Source organism: Bubalus kerabau, chromosome 11, assembly GCF_029407905.1.
Source record: "Bubalus kerabau isolate K-KA32 ecotype Philippines breed swamp buffalo chromosome 11, PCC_UOA_SB_1v2, whole genome shotgun sequence".
Taxonomy (NCBI): domain Eukaryota; kingdom Metazoa; phylum Chordata; class Mammalia; order Artiodactyla; family Bovidae; genus Bubalus; species Bubalus kerabau.
The window spans coordinates 109,002,930-109,024,006 of NC_073634.1; the positions used below are offsets into that span (position 1 = coordinate 109,002,930).

At 64.6% G+C, this 21,077-nt stretch overlaps 3 protein-coding genes across 5 annotated transcripts; 1 reads left to right on the top strand and 2 right to left on the bottom strand.

The window, feature by feature from the left end:
* Positions 1 to 968: 968 nt before the first annotated feature.
* Positions 969 to 8,544, bottom strand: TPRN (taperin). The gene is made up of 4 exons (XM_055541664.1): positions 6,634 to 8,544; positions 1,687 to 1,918; positions 1,471 to 1,577; positions 969 to 1,370 (listed from the first exon to the last, which is right to left on the bottom strand). The coding sequence occupies exons 1-4, from the start codon at positions 8,455 to 8,457 to the stop codon at positions 1,308 to 1,310; spliced, it is 2,226 nt and encodes a 741-aa protein (XP_055397639.1). The 5' UTR covers positions 8,458 to 8,544; the 3' UTR covers positions 969 to 1,307.
* Positions 8,545 to 10,385: 1,841 nt separating this feature from the next.
* TMEM203 (transmembrane protein 203) lies at positions 10,386 to 12,368 on the bottom strand. The gene has a single exon (XM_055541669.1). The coding sequence runs from the start codon at positions 12,010 to 12,012 to the stop codon at positions 11,602 to 11,604; it is 411 nt and encodes a 136-aa protein (XP_055397644.1). The 5' UTR covers positions 12,013 to 12,368; the 3' UTR covers positions 10,386 to 11,601.
* Positions 12,286 to 21,003, top strand: NDOR1 (NADPH dependent diflavin oxidoreductase 1). 3 transcript variants are annotated; one of them, XM_055541665.1, is made up of 14 exons: positions 12,286 to 12,510; positions 12,843 to 12,920; positions 16,438 to 16,535; positions 17,486 to 17,584; positions 17,670 to 17,771; positions 17,850 to 18,059; positions 18,318 to 18,439; positions 18,535 to 18,755; positions 18,963 to 19,070; positions 19,172 to 19,286; positions 19,364 to 19,510; positions 19,602 to 19,720; positions 20,474 to 20,568; positions 20,652 to 21,003. In XM_055541665.1, exons 1-14 carry the CDS (start codon positions 12,376 to 12,378, stop codon positions 20,794 to 20,796), a joined length of 1,794 nt encoding a protein of 597 aa, XP_055397640.1. In that variant the 5' UTR covers positions 12,286 to 12,375; the 3' UTR covers positions 20,797 to 21,003. The 3 variants fall into 3 exon arrangements, 2 of the variants coding, with proteins under 2 accessions (XP_055397640.1, XP_055397641.1); XM_055541666.1 differs by having other exon boundaries at positions 12,378 to 12,510; positions 12,892 to 12,920; XR_008700644.1 differs by lacking the exon at positions 20,652 to 21,003 and having other exon boundaries at positions 18,318 to 18,755; positions 19,006 to 19,070.
* The last annotated feature ends 74 nt before the right edge of the window (positions 21,004 to 21,077 follow it).

Sequence of the window (21,077 nt, forward strand, 5' to 3'; positions counted from 1 at the left end):
GCTGACATATGGTTCCTTTTGAAGGAGAGAAGAGGGCCTGGAGTGACTTTCCCTGTGTTCAGCCTTGTTGGCCTTAGGGATAGAGGTAAGGGTGCCCCTGAGCATTTCCTGTGACCTCTGCCACACCTGCTTCCTCTGAGCCTAGCACACAGCCCCCACTTCACTGAAGGTGCCATTGCTCCTGGCCTCTAGCATAAGGCCGGGTCTAGGGGACCTTCTTGGCCTTAGAGCCCCCGGGAAGAGCTGCACGCCAGCCCAGTGACTCCGAACGCTGCGGGACAGCACAGCACCCTTGCTTCCCACTCTCTCTGGTCACAAGCGGCGTCCGTGCAGCCTGGGGCCCAGCCCTCCATCCTGAGTCCTCTGGGCCCATGTCCTTGGCCTGTCAGCCCCCCTGGGGATCCCACAACTGCTGTCTCTTGAGGTTGGGCAGATTGGGAAGCATGTGTCAGTCAAAAAGGTCTACAGAAGTCTGGGCCCACCCCTTCCAGGAAAACGTCTTTCTCCCTCCCAAGCCTGGCCAGGTGGCATTTCTCCTGGGCTTGACATTCCAAGAGGAAAACCTTCAGACCTGAGAGCTGCAGCGCCCCCGCTCCCAGGCCCATAGAGTTCCGGCCCCCAGAAAGCTTGCCTGGCGTCCCGCCTCCCACCACAGCTCTCACTGAGCTGCTTCTGGGGAGCAGGGGGAGCCCTAGAGACCGGGGGTACTCACAGGGCAGAGCCTCGCCCAGCCAAAGTGTGGCTGGGAAGGGAAGCAGGGCAATGAGGGCCACAGGGGTGGGGAGGAGCCTGGGCCACGCTACGCTGTGTGGGGCGTCATTCAGGGCCACCTCCCTGGGCACAAAAGTCCATGCTGGTCCTCCATCCGACCCCGGGTGGGTGGCCTCCACCACGCTGCCTCGATGTAGCCTCACGGACCGCACCCCTGCGCCCCCTCTCCCCAGCCCAGTACCAGCAGGAAGGCAGAGGCAGCTCATCCAGTGTTTATTGAGTCCGTCATCAGAGGCAGGGAGACTTGCCGGTCATCAGTGGCTGACGTGAGGGTGTGGGCTGGGGAAATCCAAGTCCTGTCGGCCTCCACCCGGACACAGCGGACAGCAGGACCCACCCCTCCCCACAGGCAGTGCCTGCAAGCCAGGGTCAGGAGTCCAGGGTGCCCCAAGCTCGGGCCCTGAGCACCAGCCCGCTCGTGAGGCCCCAGGCAGGGCGAGCGGGACATGGGTGGGCAGAGCCTGGCAGGCCAGAGGGCGTGCAACCCCCGGGCACCAGGGGCTCAGCCTTGGCCGTTCTGGTCGGGTTGTGGGAGGTCAGAAGTAGAGGGCTGGCTCGCTTCGGAAGTCCGAGAGGTCGTTCTGACCGGCGGGGGTGAGCTGAGAGGGGTGTAGAGACCGTCAAGGGCACGTCCAGGCGTTGGAGCCCCCATCTTGCCCACCTTCTCTGGGCGCCCATCCACCACCTGGCCCTGCTCACCATGACCTCCTTGGACGGGGCCTCCTCCGCACTCGGAGTCCGCTCCAGCACCTGCTCCGGCCACTTGCTGAAAGCCACGGAGTGCTTCGGCGTGTAGCTGGACAAGCCTGCAGGCCGAATGGGTGGACATGTGGCTGCAGTCCCACAGCTGGGATTGCAGTCCCACGGGTGGGCCACCCCACCCCATCCTGCCTGCCCGCCCCAACGGGCACTCACCAGAGCTGCCGTCTGGCAGCCGCGGGCTCTCGGGCCCCACGCTGCTCACAAACGTGGCCCGGGGCAGGAAGAGCGCAAGGGGCTTCTCCGCTGCACCATCAGGGCCGTAAGCCTCCGCGTCCTCCTCTGCATCCTCCTCCTCCTCCTCCTCTGCCTCCGCCTCCTGCAGGGAGCTCTCGGGGGGGTACTCAAACGTGGTCTGCAGGCTCTTGTCGTTGAAGGAGATCTTCATCTGGGGGCAGGCGGGGCATCAGTGAAGGCCCCGCTGCGGGCCTTGGGGGTCCTCCAGCTGGACAGAGCTGGGTGCAGGGGCCCCCCAGGGTGCAGTGGGGACGTCAGACCAGAGCAGGAGCCCAGCACTCCATTGGCCCCGCGGTAGGGGCTGCCCCTCATCAGAGAAGACCCTCCACCTGGACCCTCAGACTGAGATGTCCGCCTGCAGCCTGGGCCCTGCCCGCCCCTTCCCACCCCCTCCTACCCCAGGGTCCCCTCACTCCTAGTGACCATTGCTCCCAAGGCCCAGACCCCAACCAGCACCAGGAGCCCTAAGCCAGGGGGTCTCCAGATGCCTCCAAGGTGGTCCCCAGGGTCACAGGTCTGCCTCCCGAGGGAGGCAGGGCACCAGCCACATCTCCCAGCCTGAGACTTGCCAGCAGGAGCAGGTCCAGCTGAGGCCGCACCCGGGAGCCCACCTCTGTGCTTCCAGCAAGCCCCTCCTGTCAGCTGGGGCCTTCCTCCAGGCCTGCGTTCACAGCCCAGCTTGCCAGGCACCGGGATGATCCTACCCGCCCTGCTCAGCACAGACCACCACGGGTGGGCCAGGGCCTGGCACGCCCAAAACCAGGCCCCCAAGGGCCCACATGACATCAGGCAGCTGCCCCGCGCCAGGCCCAGGAAGGGCGCACCGACTGCTGTCACCGTTCTGTAGACTGAGGCAGCCAGAAGCTGCGCTGAGCGGGGTCAGCGACCCTCTTCTCTCACTCGGACTGCCCACATGGTCTTTGCCTGCCCTGTCCACTCGGCAGGCCCTAGGAGTCTATGCTGGGGGAAGTCCTCTGCTTTCCACTCAGAGGCCTCGGAGCCCAGACCGTGCTGCAGGCGGGGAAGGCCCCTGGGGTCTGGACCCTCCCTCTCCAGGGCCCAGGGCCAGGCCCCCAACGCCTGCTCGTGGGGCTCGGCCGGCCAGGCGGGGTGGTAATGAATACGGGAGTCGCCTGCTCGCAGCAGATGCGAGCAGCCCTACAGGAGCTCGAAATATTAAACTCCAGGGCACAGGACACCACAGCCAGCTCAAGTTCCTCCTCTTCCCCTGGAAGGAGTCGAGGAGGCAGCCAGGCCCCTGGGCGAAGAACCTTGGGCCTGGGGACAGTGGGGGGCGGGGGAGGGGTCTCAGAAGAGCCGGGCTTGCGGTCCTGGGCAGCAGAGGGCCTGGCCTTGGGGGACACACGCAGGGCTGCCCAGGAGAGGCTGGCACTGCCCTGCTGAGCCAGGGTCCGGAAAGAAGGGCAGGGCTCCTGCCACCTCCCACGGGCACACACAGCTGTGGGCAGCCTTGCCTGCCTCTGCCGGCCTGCAGACACCAACTGGGCAGGTCCCGAGCCCAGGAGCTGCTGCCCTCGCCCCAGCTGTCCGCACAGACAAGCGGTCAGGGAGACAGGCAGACCACCACCAGGGCCAGGTAAAAGCGGGATCGAGGTGTTCTGTCCCGAGACAGGACTCCATCCCCCTGTGGGGATGGAGTCAACTGGCCACCCCTCCTCCACCGCCCCTGGAACTGGCGCTCTGAGACCTGGGGCCAAAGACCCCAGGAGGAGCCCAAGGCATGAAGGGGCTTCCGGCACAGAGGCCGCCCGGCCCAGGCCCACAGGGAGCATGCCCTGGATACACAGCGTCATCCCGGGGACCCTGGGCCCTCTGCGCCCATCCCCCACCGCTGGGGCCAGGGAAGGGCCCGCTGCCAGGGCCTAGCGGATTAGTACTCTCTCGTTAGTCCACGTGACCAGCTGCGAGCACGACACCAAGGGGGCTGGGCGCAAACAGGCCCCGAGCCTGGCACGGCCTGGCCAGGCAGCGGCCGGCGGGAGGGGTGGGCCCACAGGCCTGCCTCAGCCAGCTGGGGCGCGCAGTGGGTCACGTCCCACCTCCCTTCAGTCCCCAGGCTCCGCGTGAGCTCAGGTCTGTGGGTCACAGGACACCCTGTGACTCGTGCGCTGGGGGGACCCGTCTCCAGACCCCAGGCGGACAGAATGGGCAGGGGCTGCAGCCGGAGGCACCTGCACAAGCCTGGTCAGCTGAGCGGTGGGGACTTTGCCCCAGGTCGCCAGTGGGTGGGTCCTGGCTCCACCTACTTCACCCTCACCGCAGCAGCCCGTCTGGCATGCCCAGCTGGTTACCGGAGGGGATCCACCCTGCACTCGGGGCTGGGAGCTGGGCTCCAGCAGTCCCAGCCGGGGCTGAGCACCCAGCCCACCCTGTACCCCTGCAACCACCATCCCCCACTCAGCCCAAGCTCAGGGGGCCACAGGACCACCCCACACGGCCCCAGAGGAGTTCTCAAGACGGCTCAGGTGGGATGCCCTGAGTCAAGGACAGCCCCACCCCCACCCACCCCCCATGCCCGCCATCAGTGGGGAAGCTGAGAGGAGGGTCCGGGCCTGCTCCAGCAGGGTCTCTAGAAAGACCCGAGGACCAGAGGGGTGGGTTGGTTGGGGGCTTGGACGCGGAGGCTCAAGCCCTGGGGGCATCATGCTGGGCTGGGCGGGCGATGGCAGGTGAGAAGGGCAGAGGGGAGGGGAGGAGCCGCCAGACGGGCACCTCCTGGGGGAGAGGCCCGCAGTGCCAACCCGGAGAGCCTGGGGTTGGGGCAGGGGCGAGAGGGGCATGGCTGCCCCCTCCCCCAGCAGTCAGGGGAAGGCAGGGCGTCTGTGCCTCTGCCCAGAGATAACTAACTGGGGGCCATGTGCACCCCCTGGGTATGGCTCCAGGGTGCGCGGCTGGCTGGGCACCCACAGCCCAGGGCAGGGCTGTGCCCTCCACGGACGTGTCACCGGCAGCCTCCGCCCGGGTGAGGAGCTGTGTCTCCCTGTCCCCCGGAAGAGGCGGCGGTCTAGCCCCCACCCCACCCGGGAGGCCCCTGATGTCCTGCCGGCCTCCAGACCCCCACATCCCTGGACTTTGGGGTGGGGGCGGGGGTGGGAGAGCGATGAAGCCCCAGGCTGGCTGGGCACAGGGGCAGCGGGGCCACAGGGGGCGGCCATGGCCGGGGTGGCCTGGGTCACTGTTAAGGGCTGGGCGGCCCCACGCCTCCGTCCCACCCAACGGGCGTTCCGCTCTTCCTGGAAAGGGCAGCTGGTGCTTGCCCAGGCAGAAACTGCCCCCAGCAGCTCATGCTGCTACGGCAGGGCCCTAGCCAGACTGCTCGACCATGCTAAGCACCATCCATCTGGACCCCCAACCCCTGAGGCTGGCACCGGACAGGGACCAGGCCCGTCCGAGGGCCAGGACGGGCCGGGGCCTGCTTCCTCCCGAAACTTCCTCGCGTCCTTCTCACCCCTACTCAACCACCAGCGACCCCCACAGCCCTGCTCCCAGGCTTTGGGCTGCAGCCCTCCAGACCCAGGAAGCAGCAGCAGGCTCCCAGTATGAGGGCCGTGGGGCTGGGACGGGGGCTCAACAGAGAGCTCCTCGACCTCCCGTGCCCTCAGGCCCACCCTCCGAACGGTGCCCGAGGCCAGCAGGGGAAGGGGCCTCCAGCAGCAGTTGGGGCCAAGGGTCAGGACGCAGGAGCAGAACAGGGGAGAGAACAGACATCGGGGTGGGGCTGTGAGGGGTGGGGCTGTGACCGTGACTGCCAGACCCGAACAGAGGGTGAGGCCAGGTCAGGCGGCCAGGACGGGGCAGGGGTGGGGGGGTGCCGGAAGCGCGGCGGGGGATGGGCGCGGATGCCTGACCGGGCAGATGGAGTAGCAGGAGAGGATGACGGCAGGAGAGAGTGACGCAGGGAGCGAGGCAGTGCCAAGGCCGACCCTGAGGCAGGAAGGCGAAAGGAAGCAGACAGGCAAGGTGCCACGTCTAATCAGACAGCGCCAGCAACACGGTGGGCGAGGGGGCTCGTGACACCAGCACGCCACCGCCCCCCACGGCCCCAAAGACACTGAGGCGAAGGGCAGGGGCGGCCTCAGGACGGCAGGGAAGGAGATGCCGACCCAGGGAGAATGCATCTGCCAGCAGCACCTGCTGATCACAGTCATGTGGAGCTGGCCTTGGAATCTGCCCCGGGGCAACAATCTGCTGCCGGAATGACCAGGAAGAATCTGAGGGACGTCTCCTTGTGCCCAGAGGGTGCCAGGCCTCCCCAGTGAGGGCAGCCTTTTCATCACTCCCCAGCAGCTCAGCCCAGGCTCAGACCAGCCTGCCACACACCAAGGGCTCGGTCAACCCTCACTCAAAGCCAAGTCCTGCTAAGCACGAAGCCAGTATGCTCTCTGGGGAGGCGAGTAGGAGTCCCACCCCATCCAAATCAAAGGGCTTCCTGCCCCTTCCCACTTCCACCCTGGCCCCTGCAACCTGCACAGGCCAGGACCTGAAGAACATGCCAGGCCACTCCTCGAAGCCAGGGCCCACCTGGGACAGGACTGCCCAGCCAATTCCAGAGAGAGCCACAAGAGTCAACAGGAAGACACGGCCCTGGCTAGACCCACCGTCCCCACCAGCCTCTCAATGTACAGAGCCCCTGGGTCCCTAGGATCCCACTGGAACCCGTGCCAGGGACTCCCCCAGCCCAGACTCTCCTGGAGCATGCACAGCCACCAGCCCCCTCTGGTCCACGTAGACGCCATCCCACACCCAGCCCAGGTGTCCTGAGAACAGGCCACATGCTACACCCACAGATCTGTGACCTGCCACGTCTCCCCCTCCCTGCTAGGGACTCTGCCCCCTGCCACTCACCTTCTTTCTTGAGGAGCCGGCCTTGGTGAGACAGGACTTTTGCAGGGCCAGGTAGCCGCCGATCACCTCGATCTCATGCACGGTGGGGTAGCGCTTCTTCGGCGAGGTCCCCGCAGCAGCAGAGGGCTCCAAAACTCTGCCTGGCTCCTCTTCCTCAGCCTCCCTTGGCCTGGCCTCGCCGTTGGCCTGCACGGCCCCTGGCTTCCTCTTAGGCACCACTGTGAAGGTGTTGCCACCCCGATGCTGGAGCTCTGACAAGCGGCCAGGCCTGGTTGGATGTGGGTGGTACTGGGGAGGCGCACCAGCCCCGGAGCAGGGCAGTTTGGCTTCTTGGGGGACTTCATCCTCCGAGTCCACCTCATCAATGAAAGTGATGGGCAGCCCTGGCCGCCCAGGCTCCCTGCTGTTCTTGGCCAAGCCAGGAGCCTGGAAGCCCTGAGCAGGCTCAGCTTCAGCAGCAGCCCGTGGAAACGGCGGTGGTGAGGATGGCCTTTGCCACCTGACGGCAGGGTCCACAAGGGCAGTGGCGGGTGCGGGGCTGCCCCCCTCCTCGATCCTGGAGGGGCTCTTCCCCCCTGCAAACACACCATTCACTCCAGGCACCAGCTGGGCTTCAGGCTCCGGGTGCTGGGAGGCCCAGCCTTCTTCCTCTGGAGGTGCCACGGACCGCCTCCCTTCCCCAGGAGGAGCCCCAGAGGTCTTGCGCTTGGGGATGACTATGAAAGAGTTTCGAGAGTTCACTCGAAGGCTGGCCAGAGCCCGGGCCTGGAGATCCCCGGCAGGGATCCTACCCATGTCTGGCTTGGGGGCTGGCCGTATCTCAAAGGAGTCATTGGCGCTGGTGGCCGCGGAGACCCACTGGCGCTGGCTGGGAGTGGCACTGGAAGGGCTGAGCGTGGGCAAGGCCGGAGCCGCGGCTGGAGTGGCACTGGGGGTCCCCGGGCTGGGGGACTGGTGGGCGGGGGCCTCCCCCGACTCCACCTTTGGCTTCCACTCGCCTGGCCCAGGCGTGGAGTCCTCAAAGCCCTTGGCAGCGCCCGCCCGGGACTCTGGGGCCCCGGGCCCGTTGGGGAGTGGGCGAGTGCCCGCACTATGGCGCAGGCCCCGCGGGTGGACAGTGAAGGAGTTGCTGCTGGTCTTGTGCAAGAAGTCGCTGCGCCGGGGCCTGGGGCCAAGGCCTGAGCCGCAGCGCTCCGGATCGGACTGGAAGCAGGCGGCGCGCTCGCCCACGCGTGGAACGGCCGGGCCCGGAGAGGGCGGCGGCGTGGGACGGACGCGCTCCGGGCTCCCGCGGCGGCGCGGCGCGGCCGGCGGGTCGAACTTCTGGAGCAGGCGGCTGACGCGGCCGGGCGGCGGCGGTGCCTCGTACACAAGCACCTCCGCGGCGCGGATGCGGGCGGTCCCGCCAGGACCGAGGCCCGGGCTGGGCGCGGGCGCGGGCGGAAAGCCGGGCGCCGACTCGATGATGAGGATGTTGTCGGCTCGGATGGTGCGCACGCCAGGCACGCAGCAGTACAGCTCCAGCAGCTGCCCCGCGGGCCGCGCTCCGGGCCCCGCCACGCCCGCGCCCCCGCCGCGCCGCGCCCCGTGCCGCCGCTCCGACTCGAGCCGCATGAACGGGTTTTCGCGCAGCGGGCCCAGGCTCTCGGCAAGCACCAGAGGCTCGGTCACCGGCCCCGCGGTCTCCGTCGCGCCCGCCCCAGCGACCGACGCCGCGCCCCCGCCCAAGGCCGCCAGCTTAGCCCGCTTTCGCTCGAGGATCTCTCGCTTCCAGGCAGGCATCGCGGCGCGGGGCGCTGGGCCCGGCCGCCCCAAGCCGGCCATGCTGCGGAGTGGCCGCCGGAGCCAGCGCTCGCCAGGGACTGCAGCCGCCGCCCGCCGCCGGCCTTCGCGCAGCGGCCCCACCCCCGGGCCACCGCCCATTGGGGGAGAGGCCCGTTCAGGCCCGCCCCAGCCCCGCGGCCCCACCTATGGCAGGGAGGGTAGTCGACCACGCTGATTGGAGAGCGTTCTCCCCGACCCCGCCCTCCCGCCAACCTCAGTGGACAGCGCCCAGCACCGGAGTGGGTCCCTATTGGGGAGGCCCCCTGGGACACGCCCGTGACGCCTCACGCCCCTCAAGGGAGGCCCACACTTCCGCCTCTGCTCCCTAGGCCAGCCGCGCCCGGAAGGCGGAACCAGGCGAGGGCGGGTTCTGCCCCGCAGGCCGGCGGGAACCCCGGGCCCCGCGTCGCGGTTGACCTTGGATGCGCTTGGTCTGTCCGCCTGTTATCCCGCGGAAAGCGCGGTGGAAGAAGGACCAACCCGGGACTGGAAGGCTGTCTCGCTCCCATGAGCGGTGCGCCGGTTGTACGCCAGCCTCCCTCTTCCTGGCCTAGGTGCCTATGGGTCCAAAGACTGCCCACCTGCGGTCCTCGGTCTCCTGTGGGACGTAGTGGAGATAGCAACAGCTGAAGCCCCACCCAGTGCTGAGTAATCGGTTTCTCAGGAATCTCTGATTTTTGCTGGCCCCTAGAATCCACTCTTGTTGCCCAGACAAGTAGTGGAAACTATCTACCCTTGGTCATCCAGGGCCCACCAAACACGGACGGGAGTGTGGAAGCCCATGACGCACACAAGCAGGCCCACAGCACTCCAAGGCAGACAAGGCAATAATAGCCGGGCACATTCCATTTACCTGATGAACCGCCCAGTCCCAAAGCTGACTGAGGGCACACCTTCTCCGTGTACTTGCCATGAGGAAGTTCACTGCCCCTGGAGGGCTGCACAGAGTTCACTACATTCTTTCAGGCCTGCTGGAGCCAAGGAGAGAAGGACACATTGGGGGCATGGGCAAGGACAGCTATCACCTGCCTTTCCATCACCTGCCTACAGTCAGCAGATGTTCACAAAAGACACTACTGCCTCCCACTACACTCACTTTTCAGGGACAAGGCTCCAAGAGCACCTGGGCCTCTCCAAAGACCCAGGGCAGGTTTCAACCCCGGGGCCCTTCTCCACTTGTGTCCCGCAGCAGTCTGCAGCTATCACTGCAATAACTACTTGTAACAGCCCAGTCTATCCAGCTGGAGAAAAGAAACTGGATTCCAGCCTTCCAGAGCTCAAGTGTTCCTTCAGGACTCTCCTCAAATGACCTTCCCAGAAGGAAGCTGAACATTCTTGTGCTCATCCCTTGTATGACGACAGGATTACCTAATCCTGAACTACCAGAATTCAACAGGGCAGTGACAAAACATACAAACTAAAAATAACATTAAAAGGAAACCCAACCCCAAGGGTCAGTGTGTATCTGGTTTTGACACAGGTTATGCCGATGCTGGGTAGGAGAGGCTTCTGTAGCTATGGCACAGACTAGACCAGCCTCCGACTCAAGCATCTCAGTGGCTCAGGCCGTGCAGCATCCATCCTAGGACAAGGGTCCTGAAGCTGTTTCACTAGAACAGGAGTCCAGAAAATATGTTCTGTAAAGGGCGAGACAGGGAGTAATTTAGTCCAGTGGTTCTTACCAGGAACAGCTTTGTCCCCCAGGAGATCTGGCGATGTCTGGAGACACTGGGCTGTCACAAGTGAGGGGTGCTCCTGGCATCTGGTAAGTGGGGGTCAGGGGTGCCACTGAACACTCTATGATGCCCAGGACAGCCTCTCCCTGCACACGCACACCACCAAAAGTGATCTGACCCAAAGGCCAACCGTGCCAGATCGCAAGCCCCACACTGCAGGCCACACTCACTGTCTGCCATGGGTGTCTGCACAACCCTTTGAAAATGGAAGTTATTTTTAGCTGAAGGGCAGTACAAACACAGGCCCCGGGTCATAGCCTGCTGACTCCTGCTCTGCAGATCAGAGAGGCCTACAAGGACTCTGATGGCACACGAGCTGCCTGTTAGTCCTCAACGTGGGCCCACCCCGGGGTGTCTTCACTGGCTCCCCAGGCAGGGAGCAGGGATGCTCCGAGGGAACTACCCTGCCATCCAACCAGAAGGCTCGAGCCAACTTCCAACCCTCCCTTACAACCTCAGCTCTATAACCACATACACCACACAGCAGGGAGCGTCTCAGCATTAACCCTCAAAAGGTCAGGCAACCACTGTGTGTTTCAGCAAAACATTCTCTTATTTTATTTTCATCTCAGCAAATGTTCTCATTTGGCACCTAACGGGCATCAAACCAAAGCCCTCAGAGTGACAAGTGTGGGCTGAGACCAACTGCAAACTTCCCATGTGTAGGTCTCAATGCCTATTCGCATCAGAACACCTGTTCCTCTCTCTGGTCCCTTAGAGTGGCCTAAATGTCTCAAGTGCGCTAACACTGCCGGCCACAAGGTGGTGGAAAAGCTGGGATAGGAAGCCAAGCAGTGCCTTGAAAGCAAGTTCTTTTCTCAGGCGACACATCTCCAGATAGGCTCCGGGTCACGCTTATCTAACATCCTCCTGTCTGCCTGAGCTGGAATGAAGAAAAAGCCATCCTCCGCAGTGCCACTGGGGAGAAGACACAAGCTGGTTTACACTTTTTAGAGCTCAAGCATCTAAGAAAGTCTTGTCTGGGGAGATGGGGACAGCAAGCGCTCAGGTCAGCACTGCTGGCCAGGGCAAACCCCGAGTCCAGCTTTGCAGCCTTTGCACACGGCGTACTTTGCCAGGATCCATGAAAATACTCAAAAGAGCCCATGAGGATATTTTACTTATATGCAGTTCTGTCAGGAGTTCAGGATTGTCTGGCTTTCTCAGGATCCTTCTCGGGATCTCAGTTCAAAATTAGCTATTCAAAGCATGAAATAAGAGAGAATACACTTTAAGAATCAAGGCTTCTCTTTTTAGCCCAGCTGAGGGAACAATTTCAGACATGACTGATCGAAAACCAGGCACGCATCAGGGCACAAGCTGGCTCTCAGACTCAGATTTCTCCTCTGGTGCGGTAGACATGGGGACTCGGCGTGGGTCTCGGCACTCCAGCCTATCTTCTGCGAGGTCAGTTGACCCGGCAGGCACGGATCATGAGTAGCTGCAGGAGAATGAAGACCGGAGACGTGATCAGGCCGAACCAGAGCTCTCGCGTTTGCTCTACCAGCTTCTGGCACAACAACATCTCGAAGACGAACTTGAGGCTGAGAACTGTGAGGACCCAGAAAAGGCGGAGCACGGCCAGCCGCTTCTCTCCATCCTGGAAGAGTCGCACAGAGACGATGGTGGTGAAGTAGGTGCTGAGCCCGTCAGCAGCGAAGAAGGGCACGAAGACGTTCCACCAGGAGAGGCCAGGAGCCAGGCCGTCCACACGCAGGGCCAGCAGCACGGAGAACACCAGTAGGGACAGCAGGTGCACGAAGATCTCGAAGGTGGCGAAGCCCAGCCACTGCACCAGCTCCCGGAGCGAGAAGAGCATCGCGCCGGTTGGGCGCGGGCCGGGGCCCGGCCGAGCGTCCCAGCTGCCGAGCTACGCGGCCGCGCCCTCCTAGCCTCGCTGGCGCCTGCCGCCGCCGCGGCCAACGAGAGGCAGCAAGCGGCCCCGCCTGCCCCGGCCCTCGGCCCCGTCGCGCGGCCGACCTCCTGGCCCCGACCCGGGACCCCTCACAGGCCACCCGCCGACGCCCGCCGCGCTCGGACGCCATGCCCCGCCGGGCGCGGCCCTAGGGCGTCACTTCCGGCCGATGCCGGAAGCCGGAAGTCGGGGCCTGTCGCGGGGGTCAGGGCTGGCGGCAAGTGCGGCGGGTCACGACAGGAGCGCGGGGTTCCCCGGGGTCAGCCCATGCCGAGCGCACGGCTCCTGGTGCTCTTCGGCAGCCAAACGGGCACAGCCCAGGATGTGTCGGAGAGGCTGGGCCGCGAGGCCCGACGCCGGCAGCTCAGCTGCCGGGTGGAAGCCCTGGACTCCTACCCCGTGGTGAGGGCTCCTCGGACCTCGGCGGGGGTACCCGGCGGGCTTGGGGCGCCGGCCCCCAAAGCGCTCGACCCCAGGGGGCTGCGTTTCGTCTGAGAGCGGGCCTGTCCATTGCGGCAGATTTAGGGGCCGGGAACGCTTGGGAGCAGCGGCCAGTTTAGCGCATGGAGACAGGGGAGCGGTAGCCGGGGAGCCTGAAAGAGAAGGCCGGCCGGCCGCTCGCGAGCGCTGAGTCTCTTTGCCCCATTCCTCTGAGAGAAGAGGGGGAGCCAGGCTGCTGGGAGGATGCCGGGCCATTACATCCCGAGGCCTTACATGTGTGTCTTTTTGTTGAGGTGAATCTGATTAATGAGCCCCTGGTGATATTTGTTTGTGCAACTACAGGCCAAGGAGACCCCCCGGACAACATGAAGGTAAGGCTGACCTGAAGAGTGCTCAGGAGCTCAGATCCCTGCCCTTGGCCCTCACCCTGTATTCGTTGCCTGGAAAGACTTGAGAAGCACAGTGAATAATTGTTCTCCTGTGGATTTGGGAGGAGATCTTTGGGTGGAGCGGGGGCTCTGGGCGTCCTTCCTAATAAACTCTGCACCACTTTAACTTTTCATGTTTTTCCAGGGCTGTATATAAATCTGGTACGGGTCTTGTGTGTATTTCAAAGCTCACCTTCAGGAAACATTCTTCCATTCTTTGACCATCTTTTGAGCACACATTGTATTCCAAGCATAATCTAATGCTGTGAATCCAGCTATGAGCCCAGTAGTCACATTTCTACTCTTGTGAAACTTAAAACATAGAAAAAGCAAAAGTTTAATGGGCAGTTACAATGCCAAAAAAAATGCATGCTGCAAGAGTGCTTGATGTTAATGGGAGCGTTAATAAAGGCTGCCCCCTTCAATCTGGAGGTTCAGAGAGAGCTTTCTGGAAGAAAAGAGGCTAGGCTAAGTCTTGAAGGATAAGTGGGGGCTAGCCAGGCACCAGGCAAGAAGCCTCTGCAGAGGAAAAAAAGAGCCCAGCCGTGGAAGAGTCAAAAGCGGTTCAGGATGGTCAAACCAAGGAATGAATCAGGCTTGGAAGGAAAAAGAGCAGGTAGCCAGGTTGGATCCCAAAGAGGTCAGCAGCCATGGGGAGTCAGAAGGATTTGAAACGAAGGGCCATGGAACCCATGGGGTGATGCAGTCACGTGTGTATTCTAGCAAAACCAGCCCTTTTCTTCAGGGGGAGCAGGCTGCAGGAGAGCAGGAATGGGAGTGGTGGTGGTGGGAGGTGGGCACAATGCAGCCGAGAGCCTGAGGCTTGGGGCAGGCTGGTGGCAGAGCAGAGCGGGGCAGACGCCTTCCAGAGGTGCTAAGAAGGTAGAGTTGGTTGAACATGGAATCGTGCAATCGAATCTCAAAGATGAGAAAGAAGGTAGAATTAAGACAGGGATTTGGGCCTAGCTACTAGGATGGATGGTGGTTCCACGCACAGAAGCAAGAGAATCGGGAGGGCGAGGTGCCCGGACATTGTCCAGGTGGAGACACGCAGTCGGCCTGGAGTTCCAGTGAGGATCCTTAGTGGAGGCACGTGTCGCAGCGGCCAAAATATGGAGGCGAGAGGAAGGAGGGGCCTCCCTCCCCCAGGACAGGCTGCCCTTAAACCCAAAGGCGCGGAAGGTGGAGAAAAGCCAGTGCGGAGCAGGAAAGGGGCCCCAGCATCGAGACGAGGGAGTGGGCCGTCTCCAAGGCTGAGGGCAGAGGGGCGACTGTTTCCAGAGGATGGTCTCTGGTGCTCAAAGCTGCGAGGAAATGAAGTAAGGTCAGCAAAGGGACGGCTGGCAACCTCGGGCACGGAAGCGTTTAAGGACGTCTGCACGTGAAACAACTCAAAAACGCTTATGCTGTGAGGGGTGAAGGGGTTAAACAGAGAGTGGTTGTGAGACAGAGAAACCCAGGCCTGTTTAAATGCTGGTAGGTGCAAAAGGCAGAAGACTGAAGAATAGGCTTGGAATGGGCACACCAGCACGGGAGGCACAGGAGAGGAGGCAGGTCTGGGGAGATCAAGGCAGGAGGTGTGTGGTGGATGCCAGAGACCAGGGTGTGGAAGGGGCGGGGGATAAAGACCTCCATGGGGTCAGCTGGGTAGAGGTCCTGACTTCACAGCAGAAGCTAACAGCGTGAGCGTGGTGAGTCACACCGGGATGAGGGTGGTTACCGGAGGGCCGGATGCCAGGATGGACACCGCGGAGGCAGTCGGGATGGGGCCCTCCCAACCCAGCACAGAACAGGAGCAGGAGACCCCAGCCTCCTTGTCACCATCCTGGAGGACACTGGCCGGGCAGGCCCCTCCAGGCAGCCAGGGCCTCACCCCCTCTCTTGGCCAAGAAACGCACTGGTGACAGGCCTGAACTAGACATTTTCTGTCATCTTCTGAAGCACAGATAGACCACAAAAAATGACCATGTGCTCGAGGAAAGACCCCCGTGAAGGGCAGGGACCAGGAGAAGCACACACAGAACCAGAGGAACAGACAGAGCAGAGTTCCATCTGCGAGGGGTGGGCAAGCCTGGCGCCCTGGGGCCAGAAACGCAAAGCCTGGGCAGAGCAGGAGCTGAGGAGACCACCTTAAAATGATCCCAGATCAGAAGATAACGCTGAGAAATTCTCCCAGAAACCATAACAAAGTTAGGGAACAAGAAAGATGACATCAGGAGACCGAGATTTTCCCAGCAGCCTTGCAACAGGAAGGAGAGTGGTGAGAGAATCACCATGGAAAGTGTCAACAGGCCTGAAGTCTGGGTGTCCAGCCACAAGCCCACCATGTGCCCAGGAAGGGCTGGCAGGATGTGAACCGAGCTCCCACTGACGCCTGACTCGTGTGGGTTTCGACTGTTGGGCGTGCAGAGCGCCCAGGCGTCTGGTATCAGAGCAGGCCACAGAGGGACACCGGTTTCTCAGCAGCGACCACCCAGCTGGACCAGCTCAGAGCAAACTTTCAGGGGCTTGGAGAAGACAGCTTCAACCTGAAGTGTGCCCCACTGTCTGCCAGCGGTACAAGGGGAAGCCCAGCATCTTCACACCTCAGCAGTGAGAATCGCATCTTCCCTGGACCCTTTCTCAGGAAGTACCTTGAGGCTTTCCACAGCCTTCAGGAGACAAGGTCTAAGCAGGAGATCTCAGAAGCATCTCTGGGCCTGCGGGAAGGCCAGGCCAAGACCTGGAATGGGAGGCGCTCCGCACAGGCTGCCCAGTGGTGACCCTGTGGTCAGGGAAGGAGAGGGACTTGGGCTCCGACCCGGGGGCCACCTGGGATGAGTGGCTGCATGTAGGTGAGGGTGCGCCAGGGGAGGGGGACAGTGTGGGACCTGGGCCGGCTCCGTGGGGTTAGGGAATGGGCACGGAGCAGCCTGATGGCCGGTAGCTCCAGGCCCAGGAGGGAAGATTCCACTGAGTAGGGAAATCAGAACAGAGAGGGGCCTTGGGGTCTGCTGTGCTGGCCCAGAGCCTCTTTGTGGCTGTGAGGCCCGAGGCGGGGCTGAGAGCTGCCAGGGCTGTGCTGCCCGCATGCTAGGGGGCAGGGGAGTGGCCAGCAGATGCCCCGCGGGTGACAGCCCCGCCAGGCCCCCCACTCTGGGCCGCACTGGAGCCCAGCTCTGGCCAGCAGATGCCCCGCGGGTGACAGCCCCGCCAGGCCCCCCACTCTGGGCCGCACTGGAGCCCAGCTCCGGCACTGCTGCCAGGGTAGCTTGCTTCCACTTTACCATTTTCTGCCTTTTCCCAGCTCATTCACTACTACAGTAGAACGAGAAGAAGCGGACTTGTGATAACAAAAGTGTTAGTTAGGAGAGCAGAGCCCGGGGGAGACCTGGGCCCAGTGGCCGGGAGAGGCCCTGAGCCCTGGGGAGGCCTGGCCTGGTGGCCAGGAGAAGCCCTGAGCGCCCGTCTCCTGCTGCAGAATTTCTGGAGGTTCATCTTCCGGAGGAGCCTGCCATCCACCGCCCTCTGTCAGATGGACTTTGCTGTGCTGGGTCTCGGGGACTCGTCTTACGCCAAGTGAGTAAGGGAGGGTGGACCTGTCCCTCGCGTCCACACAGTGGCCTGACAGAGGGATGTGTGACCCAGCCCTCAGGGCGCCCCCTCGAGGCCATGGCCCTGGCCACACTTCCTGGCCCCACAGACGCTCCTTGGTGGCAGCTTCTCCATGGCCAGAAGCCCTGGGCTTGAAGGATAGTGCGGTTCATGCAAGAAGTGGGCAGGGCAGCTGGGGTGGGGGGCCTGGCTGGGGCCATGCCTGAGATACGGTCCAGGCAGGAACTGGTGTCCAGAGCCAGACCCCAGGGCCTGAGCCAGCGTCCTCTGTCAACCCATAACATAGGGCAACAAGGGAGCCTGGCTCAGCCCGCCTTCATAAGCAGCCTTTGGGGAGGGGTTCGAGCTTACGATGAGCACAGAGAACCGGGAGGTGTGAGCAGGCAGGGTGCAAAGGGCCCGGCCCCCGGAGCCGTTCCGTGGCCACCGCTGCCCGCCTCCGCTTTGCTTTGCTTTCCTTCACCATTTTCACGGCACGTCTATGTCCTGAGCAGAGTGCTGTCGCTTTGCACTATTTCCCAGGGAAGTACTGAGGGCTTTGTGTTCAAGGGTGCACATGGCGTGGGGCTCCTGCAACATTAAAACCCCTAACTCTGCAGCTCGGAGCTGAGGGAGGGGGTCTCGGTATAGATGCAGCCTGAGGCCTGGAGTTGTCCAGGTGAAAAGGACGGAAAGTGGGTGGCCTTGTGACCCTCGTCTGGGAAGGGTCTGGGGGCTTTGTTTAGTATAAAACATAGACGTCTGTTCCCACTGCCGAGCACACCCACAGGGCAGGTGAGAGGCCCTTCTGTCCTTCAAGGAGCCAGCGAAGGAGCCTTGGGAGCCTTGGGAGCCTCCGCCCCGTGCAGCCCGCTGGGCGTGTCCCTCCCGCCTGTGCAGGGCCAGGGCCAGCACCAGCTCTGTCTTCTCTGTAGGTTCAACTTCGTGGCCAAGAAGCTGCACCGCCGGCTGCTGCAGCTCGGGGGCAGCGCCCTCCTGCCCATGTGCCTGGGCGATGACCAGCACGAACTGGGGTGAGTGGGTTGGGGGTTGGGGGTGCCCTCCTGCGGGTCCAGCTGGGAGCAGGGTCCCCAGAGGGGTGTGTGCCTGCTTCTGCAGGCCCGATGCCGCCATCGACCCCTGGCTGCAGGATCTGTGGGAGAAGGTGCTGGGGCCGCACCCTGTGCCTCTGAACCCCGACCTGAGCCCTCCTGGAGTCCTGTAAGTGTGGCCTTGGGGTGGCACCCACGCGCACAGCAGACCTGGCCAGTGGTCTGATGAGTGTCTGGCCCTTCACAGTTGGCCCTCCAAGTTCACCCTGCAGTTCCTCAAGGACACCCCCAGCTCGGGCCCTGAGGAGCTGTGTGCGGCTGGAACAGACCCTCAGGGACCCCCTTCAGAGCTACAGCCGTTCCTGGCACCCATGGTCAGCAATCAGAGGGTCACGGGGCCCTCGCACTTCCAGGACGTTCGGCTGATTGAGTTCGACATCTCAGGCTCTGGGATCAGGTGCGGGTCGGTGCTGGGGGCCCGTGGGGGCAGGGCTGCGCGGGAGCCCTGGTCCAGGTTTCAGCCGCTCTTCTCCTGAAGCGGGTGCACGTCAGGGCCGAGAGCGGGGACGACAGCTGGGGAGGCGGGACCCCTCCGTCCAGGGGCCCCCTAGCCTCCCTGGCCCTCACCTCCTTCCTCTGCAGCTTCCCGGAGCCCCCAGCATCCTCTCCCCGCAGGCGGGCCCCTCCCCATGCCCTGGCTGTCCCTCCCACACAGCTTTGCAGCCGGTGACCTGGTGCTGATCCAGCCCGAGAACACGGCCAGCCACGTCCAGCAGTTCTGCCAGGTGCTGGGCCTGGACCCCGAGCAGCACTTCACACTGCAGCCCCGGGAGCCGGGTGAGCCCCCGAGGCCGCGGCGCGCGCCCTGTGTGCTCCCCCACGCCCCGGCGCCGTCCCCGCGTCCCCGGCCCACAGCTTCCCATCCCCTGCAGGTGTCGCCTGCCCCACGCGGCTGCCCCAGCCCTGCTCCGTGCGGCGCCTCGTGTCCCAGTACCTGGACATCGCCAGTGTCCCCCGCCGCTCCTTCTTTGAACTCCTGGCCTGTCTCTCCCCCCACGAGCTGGAGCGGGAGAAGCTTCGGGAGTTCGGCTCTGCACTGGGCCAGGAGGAGCTTTGCGAGTACTGCACCCGGCCCCGCAGGACGGCCCTGGAGGTGGGCAGGGGCTGCGGGTAGGGTCTGGGGGAGGACCTGGGCCCGGGGCCAGGGGCCAGGGGCTGGGGGAGGGCAGGGACCAGGGGAGGGCCTGGGCCCCACGGGACGGCCCTGGAGGTGGGCATTGGCTGGCAAACGGGCCTGGGCCCTTTGCTGCAGCTACGTGTGGCCCCACCAGCCACGGCTCCCCTGCCGCTGTCCCCCCAGGTGCTGTGCGACTTCCCCCACACAGCTGCTGCTGTCCCCCCAGACTACCTGCTGGACCTGCTGCCCCTGATCCGGCCCCGGGCCTTCTCCATCGCCTCCTCTCTGCGGGTGAGAGAGGAGGGCCGGCCTCAGTGGGGGTGGGGGGCAAGGGGACAAGGGGCCAGGCGGTGGGGGCCCATGGGGCAGGCCGCCTACTGTCCCCTCCCCAGGCCCACCCCTCGCGGCTGCAGATCCTGGTGGCCGTGGTGCAGTACCAGACCCGCCTCCGGGAGCCCCGCCGTGGCCTCTGCTCCAGCTGGCTGGCATCCCTGGACCCTGCGCAAGGTGACCCTGGCTCTTTGGGGTGGGGGGTTGGGCCCTGGGCCTGCGAGCCTCTTCAAGCTGCCTCCCTCATGCCATAGGACCTGTCCGGGTGCCCCTGTGGGTGCGGTCTGGGGGCCTGACATTCCCAAAGACGCCAGACGTACCTGTGATCATGGTGGGGCCCGGCACCGGCGTAGCCCCCTTCCGAGCAGCCATCCAGGAGCGAGTGGCCCAGGGCGAGACCGGTGAGCAGAGTCTGGGGCGGGGAGGCGGCCGGCTGAGCTCCGGGGGTGCAGGCCCAGGCTCAGGCCCTGCTCCCCGCCCCCCTCCCCCCAGGAAATGTGCTGTTCTTTGGCTGCCGCCGGCGGGACCAGGACTTCTACTGGGAGGCTGAGTGGGAGCAGCTGCAGGCAAGGGGCTGCCTGACTCTGGTCACGGCCTTCTCTCGGGAGCAGGTGTGTGTGGAAGGGCGGGGAGGGGTGCGGGGCGGGACGCCCAGGGCGCAGACTCAGAGCGCCTCTCGCCCCTGCCGGGCCGGACGCCCAGGGCGCAGACTCAGAGCGCCTCTCGCCCCCTGCCGGGCGGGGCGCCCAGGGCGCAGACTCAGAGCGCCTCTCGCCCCCTGCCGGGCGGGACGCCCAGGGCGCAGACTCAGAGCGCCTCTCGCCCCCTGCCGGGCGGGGCGCCCAGGGCGCAGACTCAGAGCGCCTCTCGCCCCCTGCCGGGCGGGGCGCCCAGGGCGCAGACTCAGAGCGCCTCTCGCCCCCTGCCGGGCGGGACGCCCAGGGCGCAGACTCAGAGCGCCTCTCGCCCCCTGCCGGGCGGGGCGCCCAGGGCGCAGACTCAGAGCGCCTCTCGCCCCCTGCCGGGCGGGACGCCCAGGGCGCAGACTCAGAGCGCCTCTCGCCCCCTGCCGGGCGGGACGCCCAGGGCGCAGACTCAGAGCGCCTCTCGCCCCCTGCCGGGCGGGGCGCCCAGGGCGCAGACTCAGAGCGCCTCTCGCCCCCTGCCGGGCGGGGCGCCCAGGGCGCAGACTCAGAGCGCCTCTCGCCCCCTGCCGGGCGGGACGCCCAGGGCGCAGACTCAGAGCGCCTCTCGCCCCCTGCCGGGCGGGGCGCCCAGGGCGCAGACTCAGAGCGCCTCTCGCCCCCTGCCGGGCGGGACGCCCAGGGCGCAGACTCAGAGCGCCTCTCGCCCCTGCCCCGCAGGAGCAGAAGGTGTACGTGCAGCACCGGCTCCGGGCGCTCGGGCCGCTGGTGTGGGAGCTGCTGGACGGCCGGGGCGCCCACTTCTACCTGGCAGGGTGAGCCTGGGCCGCGGGTGGTTGGAGGGACGGGCCCATGGGGACGCCAGCTGTGCTGAGCGCTGTCCCGCCTGCCCTTCCAGCAACGCCAAGTACATGCCGGCCGATGTGTGCGACACCCTGTTGTCCATCTTCCGGGAGGAGGGCGGGCTCTCTGGCCCCGATGCGGCCGCCTACCTCGCCCAGCTGCAGCGGACACTGCGTTTCCAGACTGAGACGTGGGCCTGAAGGGCCGTCCTGCCGTTGGCCACAGCCACCCTGCCCGACGCTCTCTGGGGGCCGTTGTTGGCCCTCGCCCTGTCTGCTCCCAGCTGGGAGGGTGGTCGACTCTCCTGCACAGACCCCAGCAGAGGGAGGACGCTGTGGGCAGCACACACCTGCTCTCTCAGCTCCAGGAAAGCCTCAGCAATAAACGCCGGGCTCTTGGTGGCCGCTTCCTGCCTGCTCTTCCTTGCGCGGAAGTGGGCCTCAGGCGGTGGGTGGTCCAGAGCAGGTCTGGATGGAATAGC